The sequence below is a fragment of the Erythrolamprus reginae genome, unplaced genomic scaffold (assembly GCF_031021105.1).
Source record: "Erythrolamprus reginae isolate rEryReg1 unplaced genomic scaffold, rEryReg1.hap1 H_5, whole genome shotgun sequence".
Classification (NCBI taxonomy): domain Eukaryota; kingdom Metazoa; phylum Chordata; class Lepidosauria; order Squamata; family Dipsadidae; genus Erythrolamprus; species Erythrolamprus reginae.
This window is the reverse complement of record NW_027248506.1, coordinates 172,618-193,103: the sequence shown is the minus strand read 5'-3', so window position 1 is coordinate 193,103 and position 20,486 is coordinate 172,618. Positions and strand designations below refer to the sequence as shown.

At 40.1% G+C, this 20,486-nt stretch overlaps 1 protein-coding gene across 1 annotated transcript in view; it reads right to left on the bottom strand.

Annotated features, from left to right (window-relative positions):
- The window catches only part of LOC139155725 (dentin sialophosphoprotein-like), a 57,068-nt gene extending 36,609 nt beyond the window's left edge, over positions 1 to 20,459 (bottom strand). The window contains exons 1-5 of the mRNA XM_070730992.1: positions 20,384 to 20,459; positions 17,191 to 17,280; positions 14,512 to 14,559; positions 9,041 to 9,946; positions 5,407 to 7,237 (exon numbers count right to left, since the gene is read on the bottom strand). Of these exons, the coding sequence (XP_070587093.1) occupies positions 5,407 to 7,237; positions 9,041 to 9,946; positions 14,512 to 14,559; positions 17,191 to 17,244 (2,839 nt within the window). The 5' untranslated portion in view covers positions 17,245 to 17,280; positions 20,384 to 20,459. The remainder of the gene's footprint in view (positions 1 to 5,406; positions 7,238 to 9,040; positions 9,947 to 14,511; positions 14,560 to 17,190; positions 17,281 to 20,383) is intronic.
- Between the last annotated feature and the right edge of the window lie 27 nt (positions 20,460 to 20,486).

Sequence of the window (20,486 nt, the reverse complement as noted above, 5' to 3'; positions counted from 1 at the left end):
GCAGGCTTGTGGTTTGTGGGAGAGCACTTTGGCTGATTAAAGTGCATGTGTACAATATTTTTCTTTTGATAAACTGAGTCTTTGTTTACTTTGCAACGGCGTGTCTGTTTGAATTTACACTTCGGACTTAATTGGGGCTTGTAACATGATGCCCGGCATAACATCACCAAGCATCTGAACTTGGATCAGGTGACCTATGGAGATGCTACAATGGTCATAAATGTGAAAAATGATCATTTCAGTGCCATTGTAACTTTGAATGGTCACTAAATGAACTGTTGAGGATTATCTGTATTTGGAAATACTATATTTTTCAGATTATAAGACACACCTTAGTTTTGGGGAGGAAAATGGGGGGGGGATCTGCCTACCAGGTATTCATCTGGCTAGCATCCTTACTCTGGTCAACTTTTACCACATTATTTTATCCCCTGGTTAGGGCTGGAAAAAAAACCTTATTTGGAGCAAATAGCAATGAAAAAAAGCCTGCAAGCTGGTAAGAACTGGGAAGATTATTAGCAACTTGTTAGGGCTGGTGTGTGTGTGAAACCTTCAAAAAAGCTACAGTGGCACCTCTACTTAGGAACTTAATTTGTTCCCTGACCAGGTTCTTATGTAGAAAAGTTTGTAAGTAGAAGCAATTCTTCCCATAGGAATCAACGTAAAAGCAAATAAAAGCTCGGAATTTGGGTGGGAGGAGGAGGAGGAAGAAGAGGAGGAGGACAGTCGCTGTCCAGAGCGAAGGGAGTTTTATTTCCTCTCCAAGTGCCCAGAGAAAGGAAAATGCTTTGTTCGCTCTGGACTGCCAAAGCCTCCTTAAGCACCACGAAAGGCTCCTCTGGCAGCCCAGAAAAGCCCGAGATGGCTGGGATTAAAGGGGGAATGTCAGGAAACTGGCCGGGCCTTCGTGCCGCTCTCAAATTTCCTGGGAAATTTTTCCGGGCTCGAGTTCTTAAGTAGAAAATGATCCTTAAAAAGAGGCAAAAAAAATATTGAACACCCGGTTCTTCTCTAGAAAAATTCTTAAGTAGAGGCATTTTTAAGTAGAGTCACCACTGTACATTCAGAATGTAAGACACATCCAAATTTTCAGCCTCTTTTTGGGGAAGAAGGTGCATCTTATACTCTGAAAAATATGGTAAATCTGCAAGTGAACAAACCCATTCTGAAGCTCTGAATTATTATTATTTTTTAATTGTAGGAATATCTTGAAACTTATCAGACTTCAGGCCCCAGAACTCTCTCTGTGGTTGGTGGGAACATAAAGACTTCTTAAAGCCATAGATGGAAAATGTCGTTATAAGTTAAAGTGATACTTATTGTCATTGATCCTCTACATTCCCCAAACACCCATTCTTAGGTTAAATGCCCAGTAAAGTACTGTAGTAAGATGCTTCAGGAATTTAAAATGGGTGCAATCCCACTTTTATGGCTCACCCATCAAATGTTGAATGCTGACGTGTATTTTTAGCTATGTTTTAAAATTTTAAAAATTAAGAAGTAAATGTTTAATATTGTGGAAATAAGACGGAAAAGAATGAACCAGTGTGAATATGAAAAGACCCTTCCTAGAAGATTTGCCCATGGTTACGAAGAAACATTAGGAAGCCTCACACACCACCAACTGCGCCCAGCGGGACTGAAATAAAACTTGGCCACATCCTGTTAGTGAGACATGAGCCAGTGAGGCAGAGAAACACTTAACCAAGTAGAAGGAGAACCGTGAAAGGAACAAGCAGCTTCCTCGATTCCCCACGCATTGCTCAGCCACTTCCTTGTAACACCCACAAAGAGTGTTAGGAATAGCTTCCAGGAAGGACTTCTCCCAAGCTCACTTGAAAAGCCAGGTTTTCTGACACAATACGGAGACAAGCTTTCAAAAACACTTTTAAAAAATCACCAATAGTCTTCAGAACAGATATTCCCTCCCAAACTAGAAGTGGTTTCTCTTTGGCCAGCTTGCAATTTGAAAGTCCTTCTTCATTACGCTTCTTTTTAGTTGTTTTTTTAAATCTTATCCCATTTTATTAACTGTTTATTTTATTTATTTATTTATTTATTTAGTCCAATACACATTGAAGAGAATAGATATGTAATAATATAAATAAAGAAAAGAATAGAAGAAAAGATATAAAAGTATAGGAGAACATATTTGAAAGGAAGAAAAGATAAATGAGATAAGGAGAGACAATTGGACAGGGGACGGAAGGCACACTGGTTCTTTTGTTTTTCTGCCTCACTGTGTTTATTATTAGTTTATTCAGTATTTCATTGTTTCATTGTTAGTAATTTTTGCTTTCATCCTTGGGTTGTTTAATTTAAGAAGGGCATGTTAAAATTTAAATTAAGAAAGGGATATTAAAAGTATTGTTTATTATGAGAATACTGCTACAAGATGGTGCAGCTTGATGACCAAACAATGCTTGGCATAATAAATAATCTTGATTCAAATCTTAGTATTTCCAGTTTTTGAGGGGCAGATTTGAGGGATTATTGCAGGATGAAATGGACACATGCCTAATATAGCAAGACGTTAACCATGTTTGAGTATTATTCTATGTCATATTGTAGATTGTTTGATCTTGGCTTTAACATGTTTATGGCTTAATCGTCTATCTGATCACAATTTATTGTGGTTCGTTCAATAAGGCTCGGGTTTACAAATGCCGAACCATGTTTGAGTTATGGCTTGTTGAATAAGTCACAATTGGGTGAAATACTTGTTTAGAAGGCCAGGTTGGAGCCAATTTCAAACCACATTTCATCATGAAATTGGCACCTTTGTGATTTCTGCTTAGTATCATCAAGATTTCTTCCAACTTGCAGTTTACATATGGTGCCTATTGTAGGTCTGCTCTGATAAATAAAAGAGGTTTATTGCATGGGTTCGCGTGCCAAAGAGAGCAGACTCATTTCCGTAGTTGTATGTTTATCCGGTTCTGATAATTATGAGGTTCAGAATATAAAAAGAACAAATGCTCTTAAAATATATTCTTCGTATCTTATTGTGGTGCTCAGACACAGACTGTTGAATCTCTTTTTTTCCCCCTTCAAAATGAATTTCCCAGACACTTACTTATGCAACAGGATCCAGAACTGTCTTTTAGCCAGGCCAGAGTTTCAGAAATATGTTGTATCTATGGCTCGTGGTGCTTTTGAAACATTTTCCCTGCCCTCCAAACATTTTCAATTTCAGATCAGAAGTTATAAAAAGAAATAGCAAATCATGGAATAATAAACCCAAAAAATCAGCATCGCACCAAACCTTTGGGCACCAGGGACTAGTTCCATGGTGGGGAAATTACATGGGCCTGGGGGGAAGAGCATAGTTTTGCACACTATGTAGATCTGTGCATGTGCAAATGAAGTGTTATTCCTTTGTGTGACCCAGTTCCTAATGTGCCATAGCCTGGTACCGCAGCCCAGTCCTGGTTCCTAGGCCAGGGATTGGGGACCCCTGCAATAAATAATTGGAAAGATTATTGAATGGAATAAAATGTCTTTGCTGAAGGATGACAGTTTGGAAAACTCCAATTCCAATTCTGGCAGGTTTTGAGACTGATTACTGATGATTAAATCTGCCAATCTGAATTTCTCTGTCTAAAACTGATAATTTGATTTCTCCCAGACAATATTTTTTTTCATTGGAAATGTGATTCATTCTATGCCTCTATTAAGCTGAAAACTAGGTTTTTGTGGTATTATTTTGAATATTTGTATTTTTGTACATCTTACCCGACATGCACTTTTTACCAAACAAAACCTCTAACAAGATACATTTTAACATTGCTTTCATTTGAGATTGATACTCTCTCTTTCTCTCTCTTTATGTGTAACACATTTTGGGGTGATAATGAAAGGAGAAGTATAGCTCTATTTTGAGTTTATTTGCTCTCATCAACCAGCTATAGCCTTAGTAGGATTTGAACCTGCAGCCTCTGCCTTATAAGGCAGTGGCCTTAGCCTCTAGACTACAGGCTCTCCTCCTTATCAGTTTGTACCAGGGAAAGTTTATATGTGATTTTTGTCGAGTCACCCTGGTATACCCAAGTATGGGAGGAAGCATACTTGCTTCCTTTTTGTTTCTTGGCCCCACCATATATAATATTTTTTTTCAATGTGTGAATATTGTGTAATTCAGAGATGAAATATTTAAGCTTAGTGCAAAATACATTATTAGACAATTCTGTATTGAAAAGCAATGTAAGCAAACTGCCACCCTCCCCATTCAAATGAAGCAATATCTGAATTTAATCGTAACTTGAAAATGTTCCTTGTAAACAAAGGGTCTATCCAGCAAAAGTTTGGGGGGAAATTGTTAGTCAAAAAGCATTTTTCAGCTTTTTGTTTCCTTTTGTTTGCCCTAAGAAAAAGAGGAACTCGGGAAGTCTCACAAAGAAAAGATTATGCAGTATTGCCTGCTAACTCACTGCTCACTGCAGGGAGTTCAATTCTGACCAGCTGAAAGTTGACTCAGCCTTCCATCCTTCCGAGGTGGGTAAAATGAGATTGTTGGGGACAATAGGCTGACTTTGTAAACCACTTAGAGAGGGCTGTAAAAGCACTGTGCAGCAGTATATAGGTCTAACTGCTATTGCTAAAAAAGTAGGACCTTTATGTAATCAAAACACTTTGTGGAAACTAAGTTATATTTATGTCGGTGCTTCCCTTGACAAATTCTATTGAAGATAAAAATCCTGGGCGCAGAGAACACATTATAGCCTCTGCAGGCATCCCTTTTCTATTTTATATCTGAGAATAAAAAATTGGGCGAACTATTCCTAACAAATATTCCTGAGACATCGTGAAAAATAATAATTTATTTTACAGTTCACACAGGGGGAATATGTAGAGTCAAGCACGTGATGCTGGAGCCATAAATATACTAAACAAATAAATAAATCAGATCCACGTTGGGCTGCTCAATGTGGAGATATATCACTAACAGCTCAGTCATGCTTGCAATTCATCACTTCATGTTGCAATCAAGTAATAGGTCTGCTTATGCAAATCAAGTCCACCCTCTTGGAAACAGATACATAATATGAAGAATTGAACCTGAGCTTTGATTTTATTTCTTATTTACTGGCAATTAAAATTCCACAGGTGAAGCTACATATCCACCGCAAGCAAAATGGCTCCATTTAGAAAGAAAAACTATGACATAATTGGGTTGTTTTTTTTTCTGTTAATAGCCTCCTAATATGCCTTAACGACACTTATTCTGAAGTCTGATTGATCTTTAGAAAAGGTAACTGGTTTAAGGACTAGTGACTTGGCTTCTACAAATAGACTTTGTATCCCCCCCCCTCTCAGTCCCCATTGCGTTTCATCTGCTCATCCGTCTCTTTGGTTAGTAATCTCTAGTTAAATCATTGCTTTCGCTTCCTTGACTTAGAGATTCACTCTCAGAGGCTGCGTTGTGTGAGTGGGTGCTGCTGTTATCATCCTCGCTTGCTTCAGATTCAGTTTCACTTGAATCTTCCATTGTCGTTGTATCTGCAGCACTGTCGCTGCTGGACTCGCTTGCTGAATCGCTATAATTGTCAATGTGGGATTGGCTGTCACTCTCACTGCTGTCTGCTTGATTGTGATCTTCCTTCTCACTGCTGCTCTCAGCATCACTCTCACTGCGGCTGCTGCTGCTTTCACTCTCACTGCTGCTATCAGATTTGCTGCCACTCTCACTGCTTTCACTCTCACTGCTGCTACTGCTTTTACTTTCACTGCTTTCACTCTCACTGCTGCTACTGCTTTTACTTTCACTGCTTTCACTCTCACTGCTGCTACTGCTTTTACTTTCACTGCTGCTATCAGATTTGCTGTCACTCTCACTGCTTTCACTCTCACTACTGCTACTGCTATCACTGTCACTCTCACTGCTGCTACTGCTTTTACTTTCACTGCGTTCACTCTCACTGCTGCTACTGCTTTTACTGTCACTCTCACTGCTGCTACTGCTTTTACTTTCACTGCTTTCACTCTCACTGCTGCTACTGCTTTTACTGTCACTCTTACTGCTACTGCTGCTTTTACTTTCACTGCTTTCACTCTCACTGCTGCTACTGCTATCACTGTCACTCTCACTGCTGCTGCTTTCACTCTCACTGCTGCTACTGCTATCACTGTCATTTTCACTGCTGCTACTGCTATCACTGACAGTACTTCGGTTGGATTTACTGTTGCTCTTGCTGCTTCCACTGCTATCACTCTTACTGCTGCTGTCGGATTCACTGTCGCTTTCACTGCTGCTCTTGGATTCACTGTCGCTTTCACTGCTGGATTCACTGTCGCTTTCACTGTTGCTCTTGGATTCACTGTCACTTTCACTGCTGCTCTTGGATTCACTGTCACTTTTACTGCTGCTGGATTCACTGTCACTTTCACTGCTGCTCTTGGATTCACTGTCACTTTCACTGCTGCTTTTTGGTTCACTGTCGCTTTCACTGCTGCTTTTGGAATCACTGTTGCTTTCACTGCTGCTCTTGGATTCACTTTCACTGCTGCTTTTTGATTCACTGTCGCTTTCACTGCTGCTCTTGGATTCACTGTCGCTTTCACTGCTGCTCTTGGAATCACTGTCGCTTTCACTGCTGCTTTTTGGTTCACTGTCGCTTTCACTGCTGCTCTTGGATTCACTGTTGTTTTCACTGCTGCCCTCGGATTCCTTGCCACTGTCACTGCCACTTTCAGATTGACTGTCACTTTCACTGATGTTCTCATCCTCACTGCCACTCTCCGACTGGCTCTGGCTGCTGCCTGGTTGACTCTCACTTTCACTGCCGACAGAGGGGCCGTCATTCTCGCTGTCATCACCGCCAGAGTGCCTGCTACTTTCATCACTTCCCTGTCGGCTTTCATCCTCTCCACCTTTGCTGTCTGACTGCTCGCTGCTGGCGTGGCTGCTTTGCTCCTCTTCCTCTCCTAAAGATGCGCTTCCTCCATCACTGGCCTGACTGGGGAGACGTTGCTGGCTGCTACTTTCTGAGCCGTCAGAATCCGGGCTTGGGTTGGGTTCATCCCCTTGCATCAATTCATCACTGAAGCTGTACACACTGCTGCTCTCATTTTCACTGTTGCTCTCGCGGCCATTGCTACCTTCCCCGTCACCTCCCTGTGGAGCCCAAATAGGATCTTGACGGGGGGGTTCATGGTTGGGTATATTCATAACCTTATCGTGCATGCTACCGCCACCTGTGGGGGTCATCTCTACAGCTGCAGTGTTATTCTCTGTGCCCTGATGACAAAAAATTAAAAGAAAGCATAAGCTTAGTATATCAAGAAGCAGCAGGACTAATCAAAATACAGTGGTACTTGTCATACGAACCTCTCGTCATATGAACTTTTTGAGATACGAACCCGGGGTTCAGAATATTTTTGCCTCTTCTTACGAACTTTTTTTGCCTTACGAACCCGCCACTGCTGGGATGCCCTGCCTCCGGACTTCCACTGCAATCGAAGCGCCCGTTTTTGCAATCCTGGGATTCCCCTGAGGCTCCCCTCCATGGGAAACCCAACCTCTGGACTTCCACTTTCTGCGATGCTGTAGGGAAATCCCAGAGGGGAATCCCAGGATCACAAAAACAGGCGCTCCGCTGGCAATATAAGTCCAGAGGTGGGGTTTCCCAGTGAGGGAAGCCTTAGCAAAATCGCAGCATCGCAAAAACATGGAAGTCCGGAGGTGGGGTTTCCCATGGAGGGGAGTCTCAGGGAAATCCCACGAGTGCAAAAACGGGCGCTTCGGCTTGAAAAGGGGGTAAATTTTGGACTTGCACGCATTAATCGGTTTTCCATTGATTCCTATGGGAAACATTGTTTCGTCTTACAAACTTTTCAACTTATGAACCTCGTCCCGGAACCAATTAAGTTCGTAAGACAAGGTATCACTGTATATCAGGAATATGTTGGAAATGTCAAAAAAATCATTGGAACATATTACCATATGTGCTGGGAGTGTGACAAAGCAAGGCAGTATTGGAAGAAAGTTAGGCAATGGCTAGAAGAGATTGTCAGAAATTATTATTATTATTCATTATTTATTCGACTTCTATGCCACACAATCGCGAAGGACTCGGGGTGGCTGACAACATAATAACAATACAAAAAGATGCAGCAATAAAAAAGAAGTTGAGTATAAACTCTAAAAAACTAACCCCAATAAAACCCATTTATATAAAAACCAATCAGAGATGGTTGGTTTTGTTGGAACGACTAATTGCGTGCAGCTCTACAGCCATGGTGCAGGATAGACCATAATTTTTTTCTCACACCTGTTTCGGCATGCGGGGAAGCAAAAAACCTCACTGGAACGCACCCATACATGCCCACACATGGGTTCCTATGCAACCTCTGGGTGAAGAAATATTTCCCTTGGTTTGTCCTCACTTTCTTTCCTATGAGCTTTAGGGAGGGCCCCCTTGTCTTAGTATTGTGTGATAGAGAAAATAATTCTTCTCTCTCCACCTTTTTTATTCCATGCATGATTTTATACACTTTGATCAAGTCTCCCCTTAAACGCCGTCTTTCAAGGCTGAAGAGACCAAGACAATTGCATGAGTCAATGCTTGCCTATTTTAAAAGAAACTAAGGATCATACTAAGGTACTAAAGAAGGAAGGACAATAAAAAAAACCTATTAAGTATTCAATAAACAGTGCATAAACTTACTATCCCACTGTCATCGTCCCCCCCCTCTGTGGGGGTAGCAGTTCATCACTGACCATGATACTAACACCACTATCACCTGTAAAACGATGGTGTCTTGATCTTTTCTAGGCATAAATACTGTGTTTGCCCACAAATAAGACCCTGTCTTATATTTTTTTGAACCGTGAAATAAGCCCTTGGCCTTATTGCCATGCACTCAAAAGCTTGATTGGGCTTATTATCAGGGGATGTCTTATTTTGGGGAAAACAGGGTAGTAGGTACATCTTTGGGATCTTGGAGTCTGCGGAGAAGGGCAGCATACAAATCCAATAAATAAATGAATGAATGAATGAATGAATGAATGAATGAATGAACAAACAAACAAACAGCTCACCTTGGTATTGCCATTTGAGTCCAGCCCATCACTCCTTTTTTCCCCAAGGCATGTCACATGCTTGGTTTCAGGGCTGACATCACCGCGGCCTTGGAAACCTTCTTCATTACCAGCATTGAGGGAACCATCCACAGTATCACCCTCTCCTTCCTTGCTTGGGTTGGTTCTTTCTGTGTCACAAGCCTGGGGGTTGTTCCTCTCACTATGGGCTTCTGTCTCAGTTTCTCCAAGGATGCTTGTACGTTCTGAGGTTCCCTCTCCCCAACCATCACTAGAACCTTCTTCTTTGGGATCGCCACCATTGCCACTTCCACCTTCATCAACGTATGCCCAAGGTGTACTTTCCCCATGGACCTCACTTCCCATCAGTATATTTGCTCTGTTATCTCCGGGCCCAGAAATTGCATTTCTAAGTTCACCCACGTCAATAAAGCTTTGGATGGGACTGCCCTGGAGTCCTCTACTGTCTCCAGTTTGATCATTAATTTGATCTTCAGCACCAAGCTGCTTATCATTTGGACCGCTCTCAAAAAGTTCTCCTGGTGTTCTGTTGTTAATGTTCTCTTCCCCAATTCCATATCTGGAATAGCCGAAATATTCACCTTCTAGAATAACCTCTTGTCTTTCACTAGCATTTTCTTCTGCGGGAAGATGTTCTCCGTTTTCATTTATTCTCAGTGGATCTTCAGGTCGTCCACCTTCATTTTCATTGACATTAACAAAATCAATAGCTCCATTAACTCTATCTGCATTTGTAGTCGATTCTTCTGTTTTGCAGTCTTCTTGGCCAGGGCCGATATTCCTTCCATTTACACAATTGATATTTCCACTAGTATATCTTTGGTTGTTGAGTAAAACTCCGAGGTCTTCTCCACCGTTGTAATGATGAATGGCATTTGATGTATCCTATAAAGGAGAGCAATATGACAAACAGGAGTAAAGAAAGAGAAATGAAAAGCGTGACATTTTAAAGGTGAACTTAAAGGTTGAATTTGTGTCCCGTTGCTATCAGTGGTGATAGCATAAAGAAGAATCTCGAAGAATCAACTCAAATCTGAGCCAATCAGCTTTCTGCTAACAGCATTGCACAATTTGTAGTGGATGTAAAAAAAAAATTCAAAAGTAGACTATAAACTAAGAGGCTGAGAAATCTCAAACAACCTCAAATCTGTTCCTCGATAATAACTATCTGATTAATTTGAATAAAAGACTAATAAAAATAATAAAATACTAAGAAAAAAAATCATTCCCCTACCAGCATCTATTATTATGTAGCCAAATCAGTATTATCCATGTTTAGGAAAGAGATATTATGAAGCTTGGGAGGACCCTAAGATTTGCAAACATTTGAAATATTTTCAGAAAGGAAGGAAAATGGGGAGAGAAGTCAAAACAATGAAATGAGAAATGAACATAATTTATTATGCTTATTATATTAACTATAGGAAGAAAAGACAGAAAACTGGATAGAGGGCCTAGCAGTGGTTCTCAACCTCTCAACCTTTCTAATGCCGCAATCCCTTGATACAGTTCCTCAGGTTGTGGTGACCCCAACCATAAGTCTAGCGCCAATTCTCCCAACAGAGCTTTAAGCTGATTGGCAGGAAGGTCAGAGGGACATCCCCACTGTGAACGCCTGATTGGTGAGATTGTTCCAATGCGCCAGAATAAAAGCTTTAGTTCCTAGCACCTTGGGAAATTTGTGTTTTCCCCTGGTTTTAGGCGACCCCTATGAAAGGGTCATTCGATCCCCCAAAGGGGTCCCGGTCCCCGGGTTGAGAACCACTGGCCTATGAGATGAAATATTCATGTGGCGAGGGGGGCATTTGCCTGGGTCCGCTTGGTGCACCAGTTGCGGCCCTGTCTGGACAGGGAGTCTTTGGTCACAGTCACTCATGCCCTCATCACCTCGAGATTCGACTACTGCAACGCTCTCTACATGGGGCTACCTTTGAAGAGTGTTCAGAAACTTCAGCTCATCCAAAATGCAGCCGCGGAAGCAGTCTTGGGCCTTCCAAGAAATGCCCACTTCTCACCATCACTCCGCGGACTGCATTGGCTACTGATCTGTTTCCGGACACAATTCAAAGTGTTGGTTATGACCTATAAAGCCCTACATGGCATAGGACCAGACTATCACTGAGACCGCCTTCTGCCGCACGAATCCCAGTGACCGATGAGGTCCCACAGAGTTGGTCTCCTTAGGGTCCCGTTGACCAAACAATGTTGGCTGGCGGGACCTAGGGGAAGAGCCTTCTCTGTGGGGGCCCCGAGTCACCCTGAGTCCTCGAAGAGGGGTGGCATACAAATCCAATTAAATCTTAAGAGAATGCAAGGAAGATTGAAAAATTAAACATGAGCCTCAAAGCAAGTTGATGGTTGAGGCTCTGCCTGTTTTTTTTTAACCTGTGACTCAAAACATTTTCTTATAGTCTGTCTTACATTTGGTTGTTATCAGGTTTCTCATCTGCAAATTATGCCTCAATTCTGGCACAAAGAGGTAAGTAGAAGATTAACCACACTATCAAAAAATCCAGAACCCTATGTGATGTCACCAAGGTAATTAGATCGTATCTACTTACTGACCTGAACAATTAATTGTCTTTTGCCTCTCTTTGTTTTTGTCAGATTGAGCAAAACTCTAGCACTATTAAATTGGACATGGACAATTCCCCCCGTATGTGTTGGCATCAAGAGCTGCGATTTAGTTTTCCAGTGAGAAGTTTTCCAGGGCTTCGTATTACCAGCAGTGTCGTATGAAAGAAAAGTTGTTTTGCTCACTTTTTATAAATTAGTACCTCGCTTTTTAATAAAATCTGCTCACAAGAGGAGACATACACCTGTATGCCAACATCAATAATAACTCAAACACAAAAGAGCACTACAGTTTTGACTTTTTGCCACAAATTTCAATTGAGAAGATTTTTTTAAAAGAAGATTTTTTTTTTTAAAGGACAGCTTCCTAAATGAAAATTATCCTACGAAAATAGACTAACAATCCTAGGCCTAGAAAGCCTAGAACTACGACGCCTAAAACACGATCTGAGTATTGCCCACAAGATCATATGCTGCAATGTCTTACCAGTCAATGACTACTTCAGCTTCAACCGCAATAACACAAGAGCACACAACAGATTTAAACTTAATATTAAGCGCTCCAAACTTGACTGTAAAAAATATGATTTCAACAATCAAGTTATCGAAGCATGGAACTCATTACCGCATTCAATTGTGTCAACCCCTAACCCCCAGCATTTCTCCCTTAGACTCTCCACGATTGACCTCTCCAGGTTCCTAAGAGGCCAGTAAGGGGCGTACATAAGTGCACTGGTGTGCCTTTCATCCCCTGTCCAATTGTCTTTCCTTTCTCTCACCTATCTTATATATTCTCTTCCTTTCGTATATCCTCTCCTCTAAGTTCACTTTCACTCTCTTTTATATTATCACATGTCTATTTTTCTTCCTATGTATTTGTGTATTGGACAAATGAATAAATAATTAAATAAATAAAAATATCAGCAAGGAACGAAGATCATGAGTTCCCATGGAAAGATTCTGTAATTGAAACTTGTGGCAAAAAATCCCCCATCTCAGTTGAACAAGTTCATTTAAGTCATAAAAAGGAGCCTGGTCTGGATTTTATTCCCTTTGTCTAACAAAGAAAAAGTCATAAACTTTATCTTTGTTACACAGGTTTGAGGACACAAGTTTAAGGCAAAGAATATTGGGGAGCAAAGACTGAAATGGCAATTATAAGCAATTTACCTTTTTAAACAACAGATCCAAACCATTGTAATTAACAGCCTAGTTTATTAATCATCTGATTCTCTCTGCCACGTTCTTTCTTTTTCAATATAATTATTACATTGCTTTTAAAGAAAAACCTCTTTAATAATATCTTTTCTAACACTTCTTAAAACACTTGTAATTTCATTCCCCGTTGACAGGATTTCCCATCTTCTAACTGATCTGAAGGATGACAATGACAGATGGACAGAGTGCTGTTGTTAGGTTTAAGTCAAATACTTGTACCTGGGTTAGACGCTAAAACAGGAGCTTAATTTGGCACAGACAGGAAAACCACGGTTCCTTAAATATTAGTTTGTCAGGAAGTACCAAGTTAAACCTGGACAGAATGTCAGAATTCAAAGGCATGCAAGATCAAAAGGACACAGTCGATATAAAGATAGCATCACCTGTTCCTTCTATTTCTGTCACTCAGAAAAATGCCAGAAGAGTCGTTCCATTCTATGTTGACCTTTCCCCACCCACCCAATCCACTTCTCTTAGACTAGAGATATGACTAAGCAATGTCGTTTGGCAGGACCCAGGAGAAGAGCCTTCTCTGTGGCGGCCCCGGCCATCTGGAACCAGCTCCCCCAGATATCAGAGTTGCCCCCACCCTCCTCGCCTTTCGTAAGCTCCTCAAAACCCACCTCTGTCGTCAGGCACGGGGGAATTGAAATTTCCCTTCCCCCTAAGCCTATAGAATTTATACATGGTATGCTTGTATGTATGAGTGGTTCTTTAAATTGGGGGGTTTTAGATTGTTTTAATATTAGATTTGTTTACATTGTCTTTTTATACTGTTGTTAGCCGCCCCGAGTCTTCGGAGAGGGGCAGCATACAAATCTAATAAATACAAATACAAATACAAATATAATCCAACTAGGAAGCCTTGGATTCCGAAAACGCCTGACACAATAATACATTTCTGGAGAAAATAGCATTATGGTATAGTGCAGTGATGGCGAGCCTAGGTGGCACACGGAGTCGTATTTGAGGGCACATGAGACATTGCCCTATGTCAGCTCCAGTGAGAATGCGCGCATTGGCCAGCTGATTTCCGGCCTTCTTTTTGGCTGTTTTCACTCTCCCCAGGGCTAACAACTAACATATCATATTAATATCTCTCTTCCATTTTATGTATCACAATAATTCCTACTTTGCCTTCAAGAGTTCTTTGGGATTTGTTTCTATTCCTATGCCAGTTACCTGAGGACGAACAACTTGCATTTTTGTTGAATTATACAAATGAATTACTGTATGAACTATCCAGGATAGCACAAAGATAGTTTCTTTCTTAAGATGAAGTAGTTATATGATACTGGAGACTGAAAAAATTCAAAACACCTTTCTATCCCCCTGTTAAATTAAAGTGATTGTCTCCCATTTTAATAAATGCAGCCCAAAACCTCTTATATTTATTAAATTGTTCCTCCCCTACTCTTAACCATATCTCCGGTGTAATGGCATGGCTAACTATTTCTTTTAATCTGCTGAATCCTCGATAAATTGTATCGAGAAAGGCATGAAAACAAATGATTCTAAAATATATTGTAGTTCTTAGCAATGAGAAAAGCAGTATAGAAATAATATCCTAAACCAATTAACCATAAACCTATTTTAAAGGAAATCTGATATCATCATTGTATAATTAGGTTACATACACGTGCTGAAATTTTACTCACCTCATTTTCCCCAGTGCTAATAATATTCCTTTGTTCATGTTGAAGGAGCTTGCAAATCAGGAAAAAAATGAAACAACAATTAAATTTTATTTGAAATAATCAGTTTAGAAGACCCAGAATATTTCTGCTTGATTTGTAAATGGTATTGCAGGAGTTTATGTGATATGGTTTGATTTGTTATTATTTGATTTGTCATTTCAGTGAATTCTTTTTGTACTTTGTCAACGGTTCTTTGAATATTTATTTCTGCCTCTCTCTGATACGATAATGATTAACAGAGTACCCACTTTCAAAACGGAGTACAGTACTCACCCAACATAAACTACTGAATAATAAATTATCAGATAATTAATTGCTCCTGAGCAGGAGTTATGTTCTCTTTGACCAGATGTGGCATGATAAAACCATTGCTTAACAATTGAATATGGAATGTTTTCATCCAGATATTGATGTGATCCATAAGAGCATAGTAAAAATCCTGGGCCACATTGTAGTTTACACCAACAGAGTGGTGTATGTGTAACTTTGGATGTTACTGAATTAATTATTAGACAACATCCTGGAACCTCCTAAGTATATTCCTGATGGATGTCTACCTAAGTAACCCTAGGTACAGCAGTGCATTGGGCTGGTTGTCATCTTTTATATAAAAATATCCAATTTGCATCTTGAGCAAAATACAAACTAGCACAATTTCTTTGGACTGGGCGGTGTCAAATTTTATTGCAAATAAATAAATGAACAAACTGGTGTTTTACATCTGCAATTTTCAGAATTTCACTGTGGCCCTTAAATAAATGCATACAAAAGTGAAATATCCACAGAAAAGTCACTTGAAAAATGGGAGCATACTAGGAAAAATACACTGCCCCTACCCCCAAAATAAGGGGAACACTTAAAAAACAGAATATAACTTCAAGCAAACTTCTGAGAAATCAAACTATCCACTTAGGAAGTAACACTGATCAACAGTCAACTTCACTTGCTGCTGTGCAAATGGAATAGTTGTGCAAATATTTCATTCATTCAGATCTAGGATGTGTTTTTTTAGCGTTCCCTTTATTTTTTATTTTTGCAGTCTAGTTTAAAAAGTGATTTTTCAGAGAATTGCATTAAAATATGCAAACATCCTATGGTCTTCTTTTTCCCCCCCTGAATTCTGTGAGTGATGTAGAATTAAACCAAAATGGGAATACCTACATCCTAAGTTCTATGTAAGAACGGTTGAATGAATTGGATATATCAAGTTTAATGAAAAGAAAAACTAGAGGTGATATAATAGGAGGGTTCCAATATCTAAATACCTGCTAAAAGGAAGAGGGGTCAAGCTATTCTTGAAAGCACTTGAAGGCAGGACAAGGAGTAATGGATGGAAACTAGTGAAGGTTATAATCAACCTAGAACTAAGGAAAAGTTCCCAGATGGTTAAAACAATTACAGTGATACCTTGTTTTACGAACTTAATTGGTTCCAGGACGAGGTTTGTAAGGCGAAAAGTTTGTAAGATGAAACAATGTTTCCCATAGGAATCAATGGAAAAGCAATTAATGTGTGCAAGCCCAAAATTCACCCCTTTTGCCAGCCGAAGCGCCCGTTTTCACGCTGCTGGGATTCCCCTGAGGCTCCCCTCCATGGAAAACCCCACCTCCAGACTTCTGTTGCTAGTGAAGCACCCGTTTTTGCAATGCTGGGATTCCCCTGCAGCATCGCAAAAATACAGAAGTCCATAGGTGGGGTTTCCCATGGAAGGGAGCCTCGGGGGAATCCCAGCAGCACAAAAACGGGCACTTCGCTGGCAACAGAAGTCTGGAGGTTGGGTTTCCCAATGAGGGGAGCCTTCACCTGGCAATGGAAGTCCAGAGGCGGGGCATCCCAGCAACGGCAGTGAGTTCGTAAGGTGAAAATAGATTGGAAGAAGAGGCAAAAAAATCTTAAACCCTGGGTTCGTATCTTGAAAAGTTCGTATGACGAGGGGTTCGTAAGACGAGGTATCACTGTAATCAGTGGAATGGCTTGTCTTCATTGTTGGAGGTTTTTAAGAAGAGGCTGGACAGCCATTTGTCCGAAACGGTATAGGGCAGTGATGGCGAAGGTGCCACAGGTGGCATGCAGAGCCATATCTGCTGGGCACACGAGATGTTGCCCTAAGCTCAGCTCCAATATGCGTGTGTGTGCCGGCCAGGTAATTTTTAGCTCACACAGAGGCTCTGGGAGGACGTTTTTGGCTTTCAGAGAGCCTCCTGGGGAAGGGCGTTTTTACCCTTCCCCGGCTCCAGAAAAGTCTTTGAAGCCTCGGAAGGGTGAAACACGAGCGTACTGGGCCAACTAGAAGTTGGGAAACAGGCCATTTCCACCCTCCAGAGAGCTTCTGGGGGATGAGAGAAGCTGTTTCCGCGCTCCCCGGGCATTGAATTATGGGTGTGGGCACTCACACATGTGCAATAGCGCATGCCCACACTCTTTCGGCACCCGAGGGAAAAAAGGTTCGCCATCACTTGTATAGAGTTTCCTGCTCTATCATTGGGTTGGACTAGAAGAATCTAAAGACTCTTCCAAATCTATTATTCTGTTCTAACAATCTTTGCTTTTCTGTAGAAGAATATTTATTTCCACCCCAAATTTGCAGTTCAAAATGAAAAGATTTGGCATTAATTCCATGAAGCCTTAAAAACGACTTACCGGGAGTGCCCGAACCGCTACAACAATACAAAGAAACACAATTGTTTCCTTCATGCTCACCGACAGGCACAGTCTGACCTTGGGAACAATCTGCAAATAAAGAGATAATTCGATGCACATAAGAAAACAAGACACACTGTAGAAGGTAGACAGTCATATAGACCGGTTTTCCAACAAGTGCTGCGCCGTATTATTCAGGACACACAAAGGCAAATGGAACGTTAGAGAAATAGGATGCGCGTGTTACGACGTGAATGCTCCGCAGTTCTTCCCTGGATAAAGGCGGGATAGAAATGAAATAAATAAAAATATAAATAAAGAATATCCACTCTATCCTTTCCCTTTCCCAACAGCTGACCAGCAGTATTTGTTCATAGAACGTGCTCTGGACTCGGGGACTTTTATTGGATCTCTCCTCACCCACTTTAACTCAAAGAATTTTTTTAAAAAACAAATCTATTTTATACTTTGCAATGTTGGGGTGCCTGTAGGTTTGGTGATAACTACCTGTGCTGGAAGAGGTTTGTATGATTGTGGCTACATAGGAAACAGGTTTACACAGGCCAGCAATTTGGTGAATGAGGGGTACTAAGTCTATATGAGTCTAATGATGTAAACTGGTTGTAGCCACTTCACCCATGTGCGATTAGCTTCCTCCATTTTCTCCCCCCCCCCGCTCCTCCCATTTTAAAATGCTTGTATCCTAAGATTTTTATTAATATTGATTGCTTCTTCATTGCTTATTTGACCCCTATGACAATCATTAAGTGTTGTACCACATGATTCTTTGCAAATGTATCTTTTTCTTTTATGTATGTTGAGAGCATAGGCACCAAGACAAATTCCTTGTGTGTCCAATCACACCTGGCCAATGAAATTCTATTCTACTCTACTCTTTAACTTGTTGCCTGTCTCCTTACAATTTATATTAATAGTTTCCTGATTGCTTATTTGATCCCTATGACAATCATTAAGTGCTGTACCTCATGATTCTTGACAAATGTATCTTTTCTTTTATGCACACTGAGAGCATATGCACCCAAGACAAATTCCTTGTGTCCAATCACACTTGGCCAATAAATAATTCTATTCTATTCTATTCTATTCTATTCTGATACACTTTATTTCAAAATATTCTGGTTTAATGAACTGACTTTTACTGAGTCAAACTTTGACTTGATCTCTCCCCATGACGATCATTAAGTGTTGTACCTAATGATTCTTAACGAATGTATATTTTGTTTTCCGTACATTGAGAGCATATGCACCCAAGACAAATTCCTCGTGTGTCCAATCACACTTGGCCAATGAAGAATTCTATTCTGTTCTATTCTATTCTATAGGCTAACAAAACAGGTTTTTATTTAAAAAATGGTAGTGAAGATTATTAAAGGTAAAAATAAGAGACTAAATTACAAATCCAGTGTTGATCCCACTGTAAACCCTTCAACAGTACCCATTTAAAACAGATATTTCTCAGTTTTATTGGGATCTAATCATTTCCCTTTTCATAATCTCAGCAACCTTTTCTCCAGCAACCCCTTCTCAATTAGTTCTGTTAACCTCAATTTCTGTCAACAGCTGCTGAAAACACAGTTGTCTGGTTTTTTTTAAATTTATAAATGTGTGTTTGATCGAAATAGTCACTTTGCTGTTGCTTATACTCTAGCTCAGAGGTCTTCAAATTTGGCAACTTTAAGACTTGTGGACCTCAACTCCCAGAATTATGGGAGTTGAAGTCCACAAGTCTTAAAGTTGCCAAGTTTGGGGATACTTGCTCTAGTTGAACTAAAGCTTTAACATGAATCACAATTAATTACCGGTAACTAAAACACCATATTATATCAATATGATGCATTTTATGCGTTACCTTCTTTACAAACATATTGGATATAGAGTACAGATTGCTTTTCTGGTTGTTGTTGCTGCCGCTGTTGTTTCTTAACACTTTTCACTAAAAGACTTTGAATATTAATAGAGATATTATGAAGCCCTGTAAATTCCCGAAGGACCAACACCCCACCGCCATTTTTGATGTCATTCCATTCTCTATAATGTTGCCTGGGATGTGATTGATTTAAAATATGGAAGAACCTCATTCTCAGGCATTCCAAAATAAAACATTTGAGACTCGTTTAATTGACGATACACATTGCTTCATGGATATGACGCAACTACTATGTGCATATTAACAATTTCTCCCTTCCAAAATAACGTATGTGGAGGCTTAATCAGATAGTCTGCTTCTCCCAATATGCTAAATTAGCCCATTGACCTACAAAATAACCTACCCAAGAGTACACTAACAAGTTTCATAAAGCCTCCTGCTTTCCGTCAAGTGTGAGGCGATATTCTCCAAGTTCAATTTGAAGCAGTGTAGTCTTGCGATAGATATTTCACCTCCTCACTGGAAGTAGTTGGATGCCACAGGATATGCAGATAATGAAAATAGGTCAGACAGAGTGAGAATCTCTTGCTATTTTATTTCTTTTCCTGGTTTTTTCCCCCAGACAAGGCTGGTCTGAGTTATGACTGTATTTGCAAAGCCTTGTGATACCAGTTTTCACATTGTACAATTTAAACAAGAGCTTTTTTTTTTTCAAAGTCATTCAAATCTTTTAACTACACCATCATTGCCTATTCAATATGACTATTCAGTATTTTCTCCTTAACGTTTTGACATGCACCTTCTCATCTCCCATAACGAGTTCTCTAAGTTATGCTGCATCTTATGCTTCAAACTGGACTTTAGTCCATGAAAGCAAAAGTCTGCGGAGAGGGGCGGCATACAAATCTAAATAATAAAATAAATAAATAATAAATGTCCCAATAAATCTATTACCCTACTGTGAGTCCTTCCTGTTGTTCTAACAGAAAGGAAATATTTATTTTTATTTATTTATTTATTTTCTCCAATGCACAACAATACACAATGAAGGTTATAGAGGTTATACTCGAGTAAAATATATTAGAGAAAGAATAGAAGTGAAAATTTAGGAATAGAATATATCAATTAGTGAATAGAAGGATATTATAAGAGTAGTATAAGAGGATTAGAATAGAAGAATAGTAGATATGATATAGGAGATATAGGAGAGAGAATAGGACGGGATGGGAGGCACGCTAGTGCACTTATGCACGCCCCTTACTGACCTCTTAGGAAATAGGCAAGGGTCAAACTCTTTTTACTTACCTTGACTTCCAAGAAAGACACTATCTTTGAGATCTCAAATGGCTGCGACAGGTCTGATGGAAGGTTTCCCTGTCACCTTTGAACCTTCTGAAATTTAAATGCT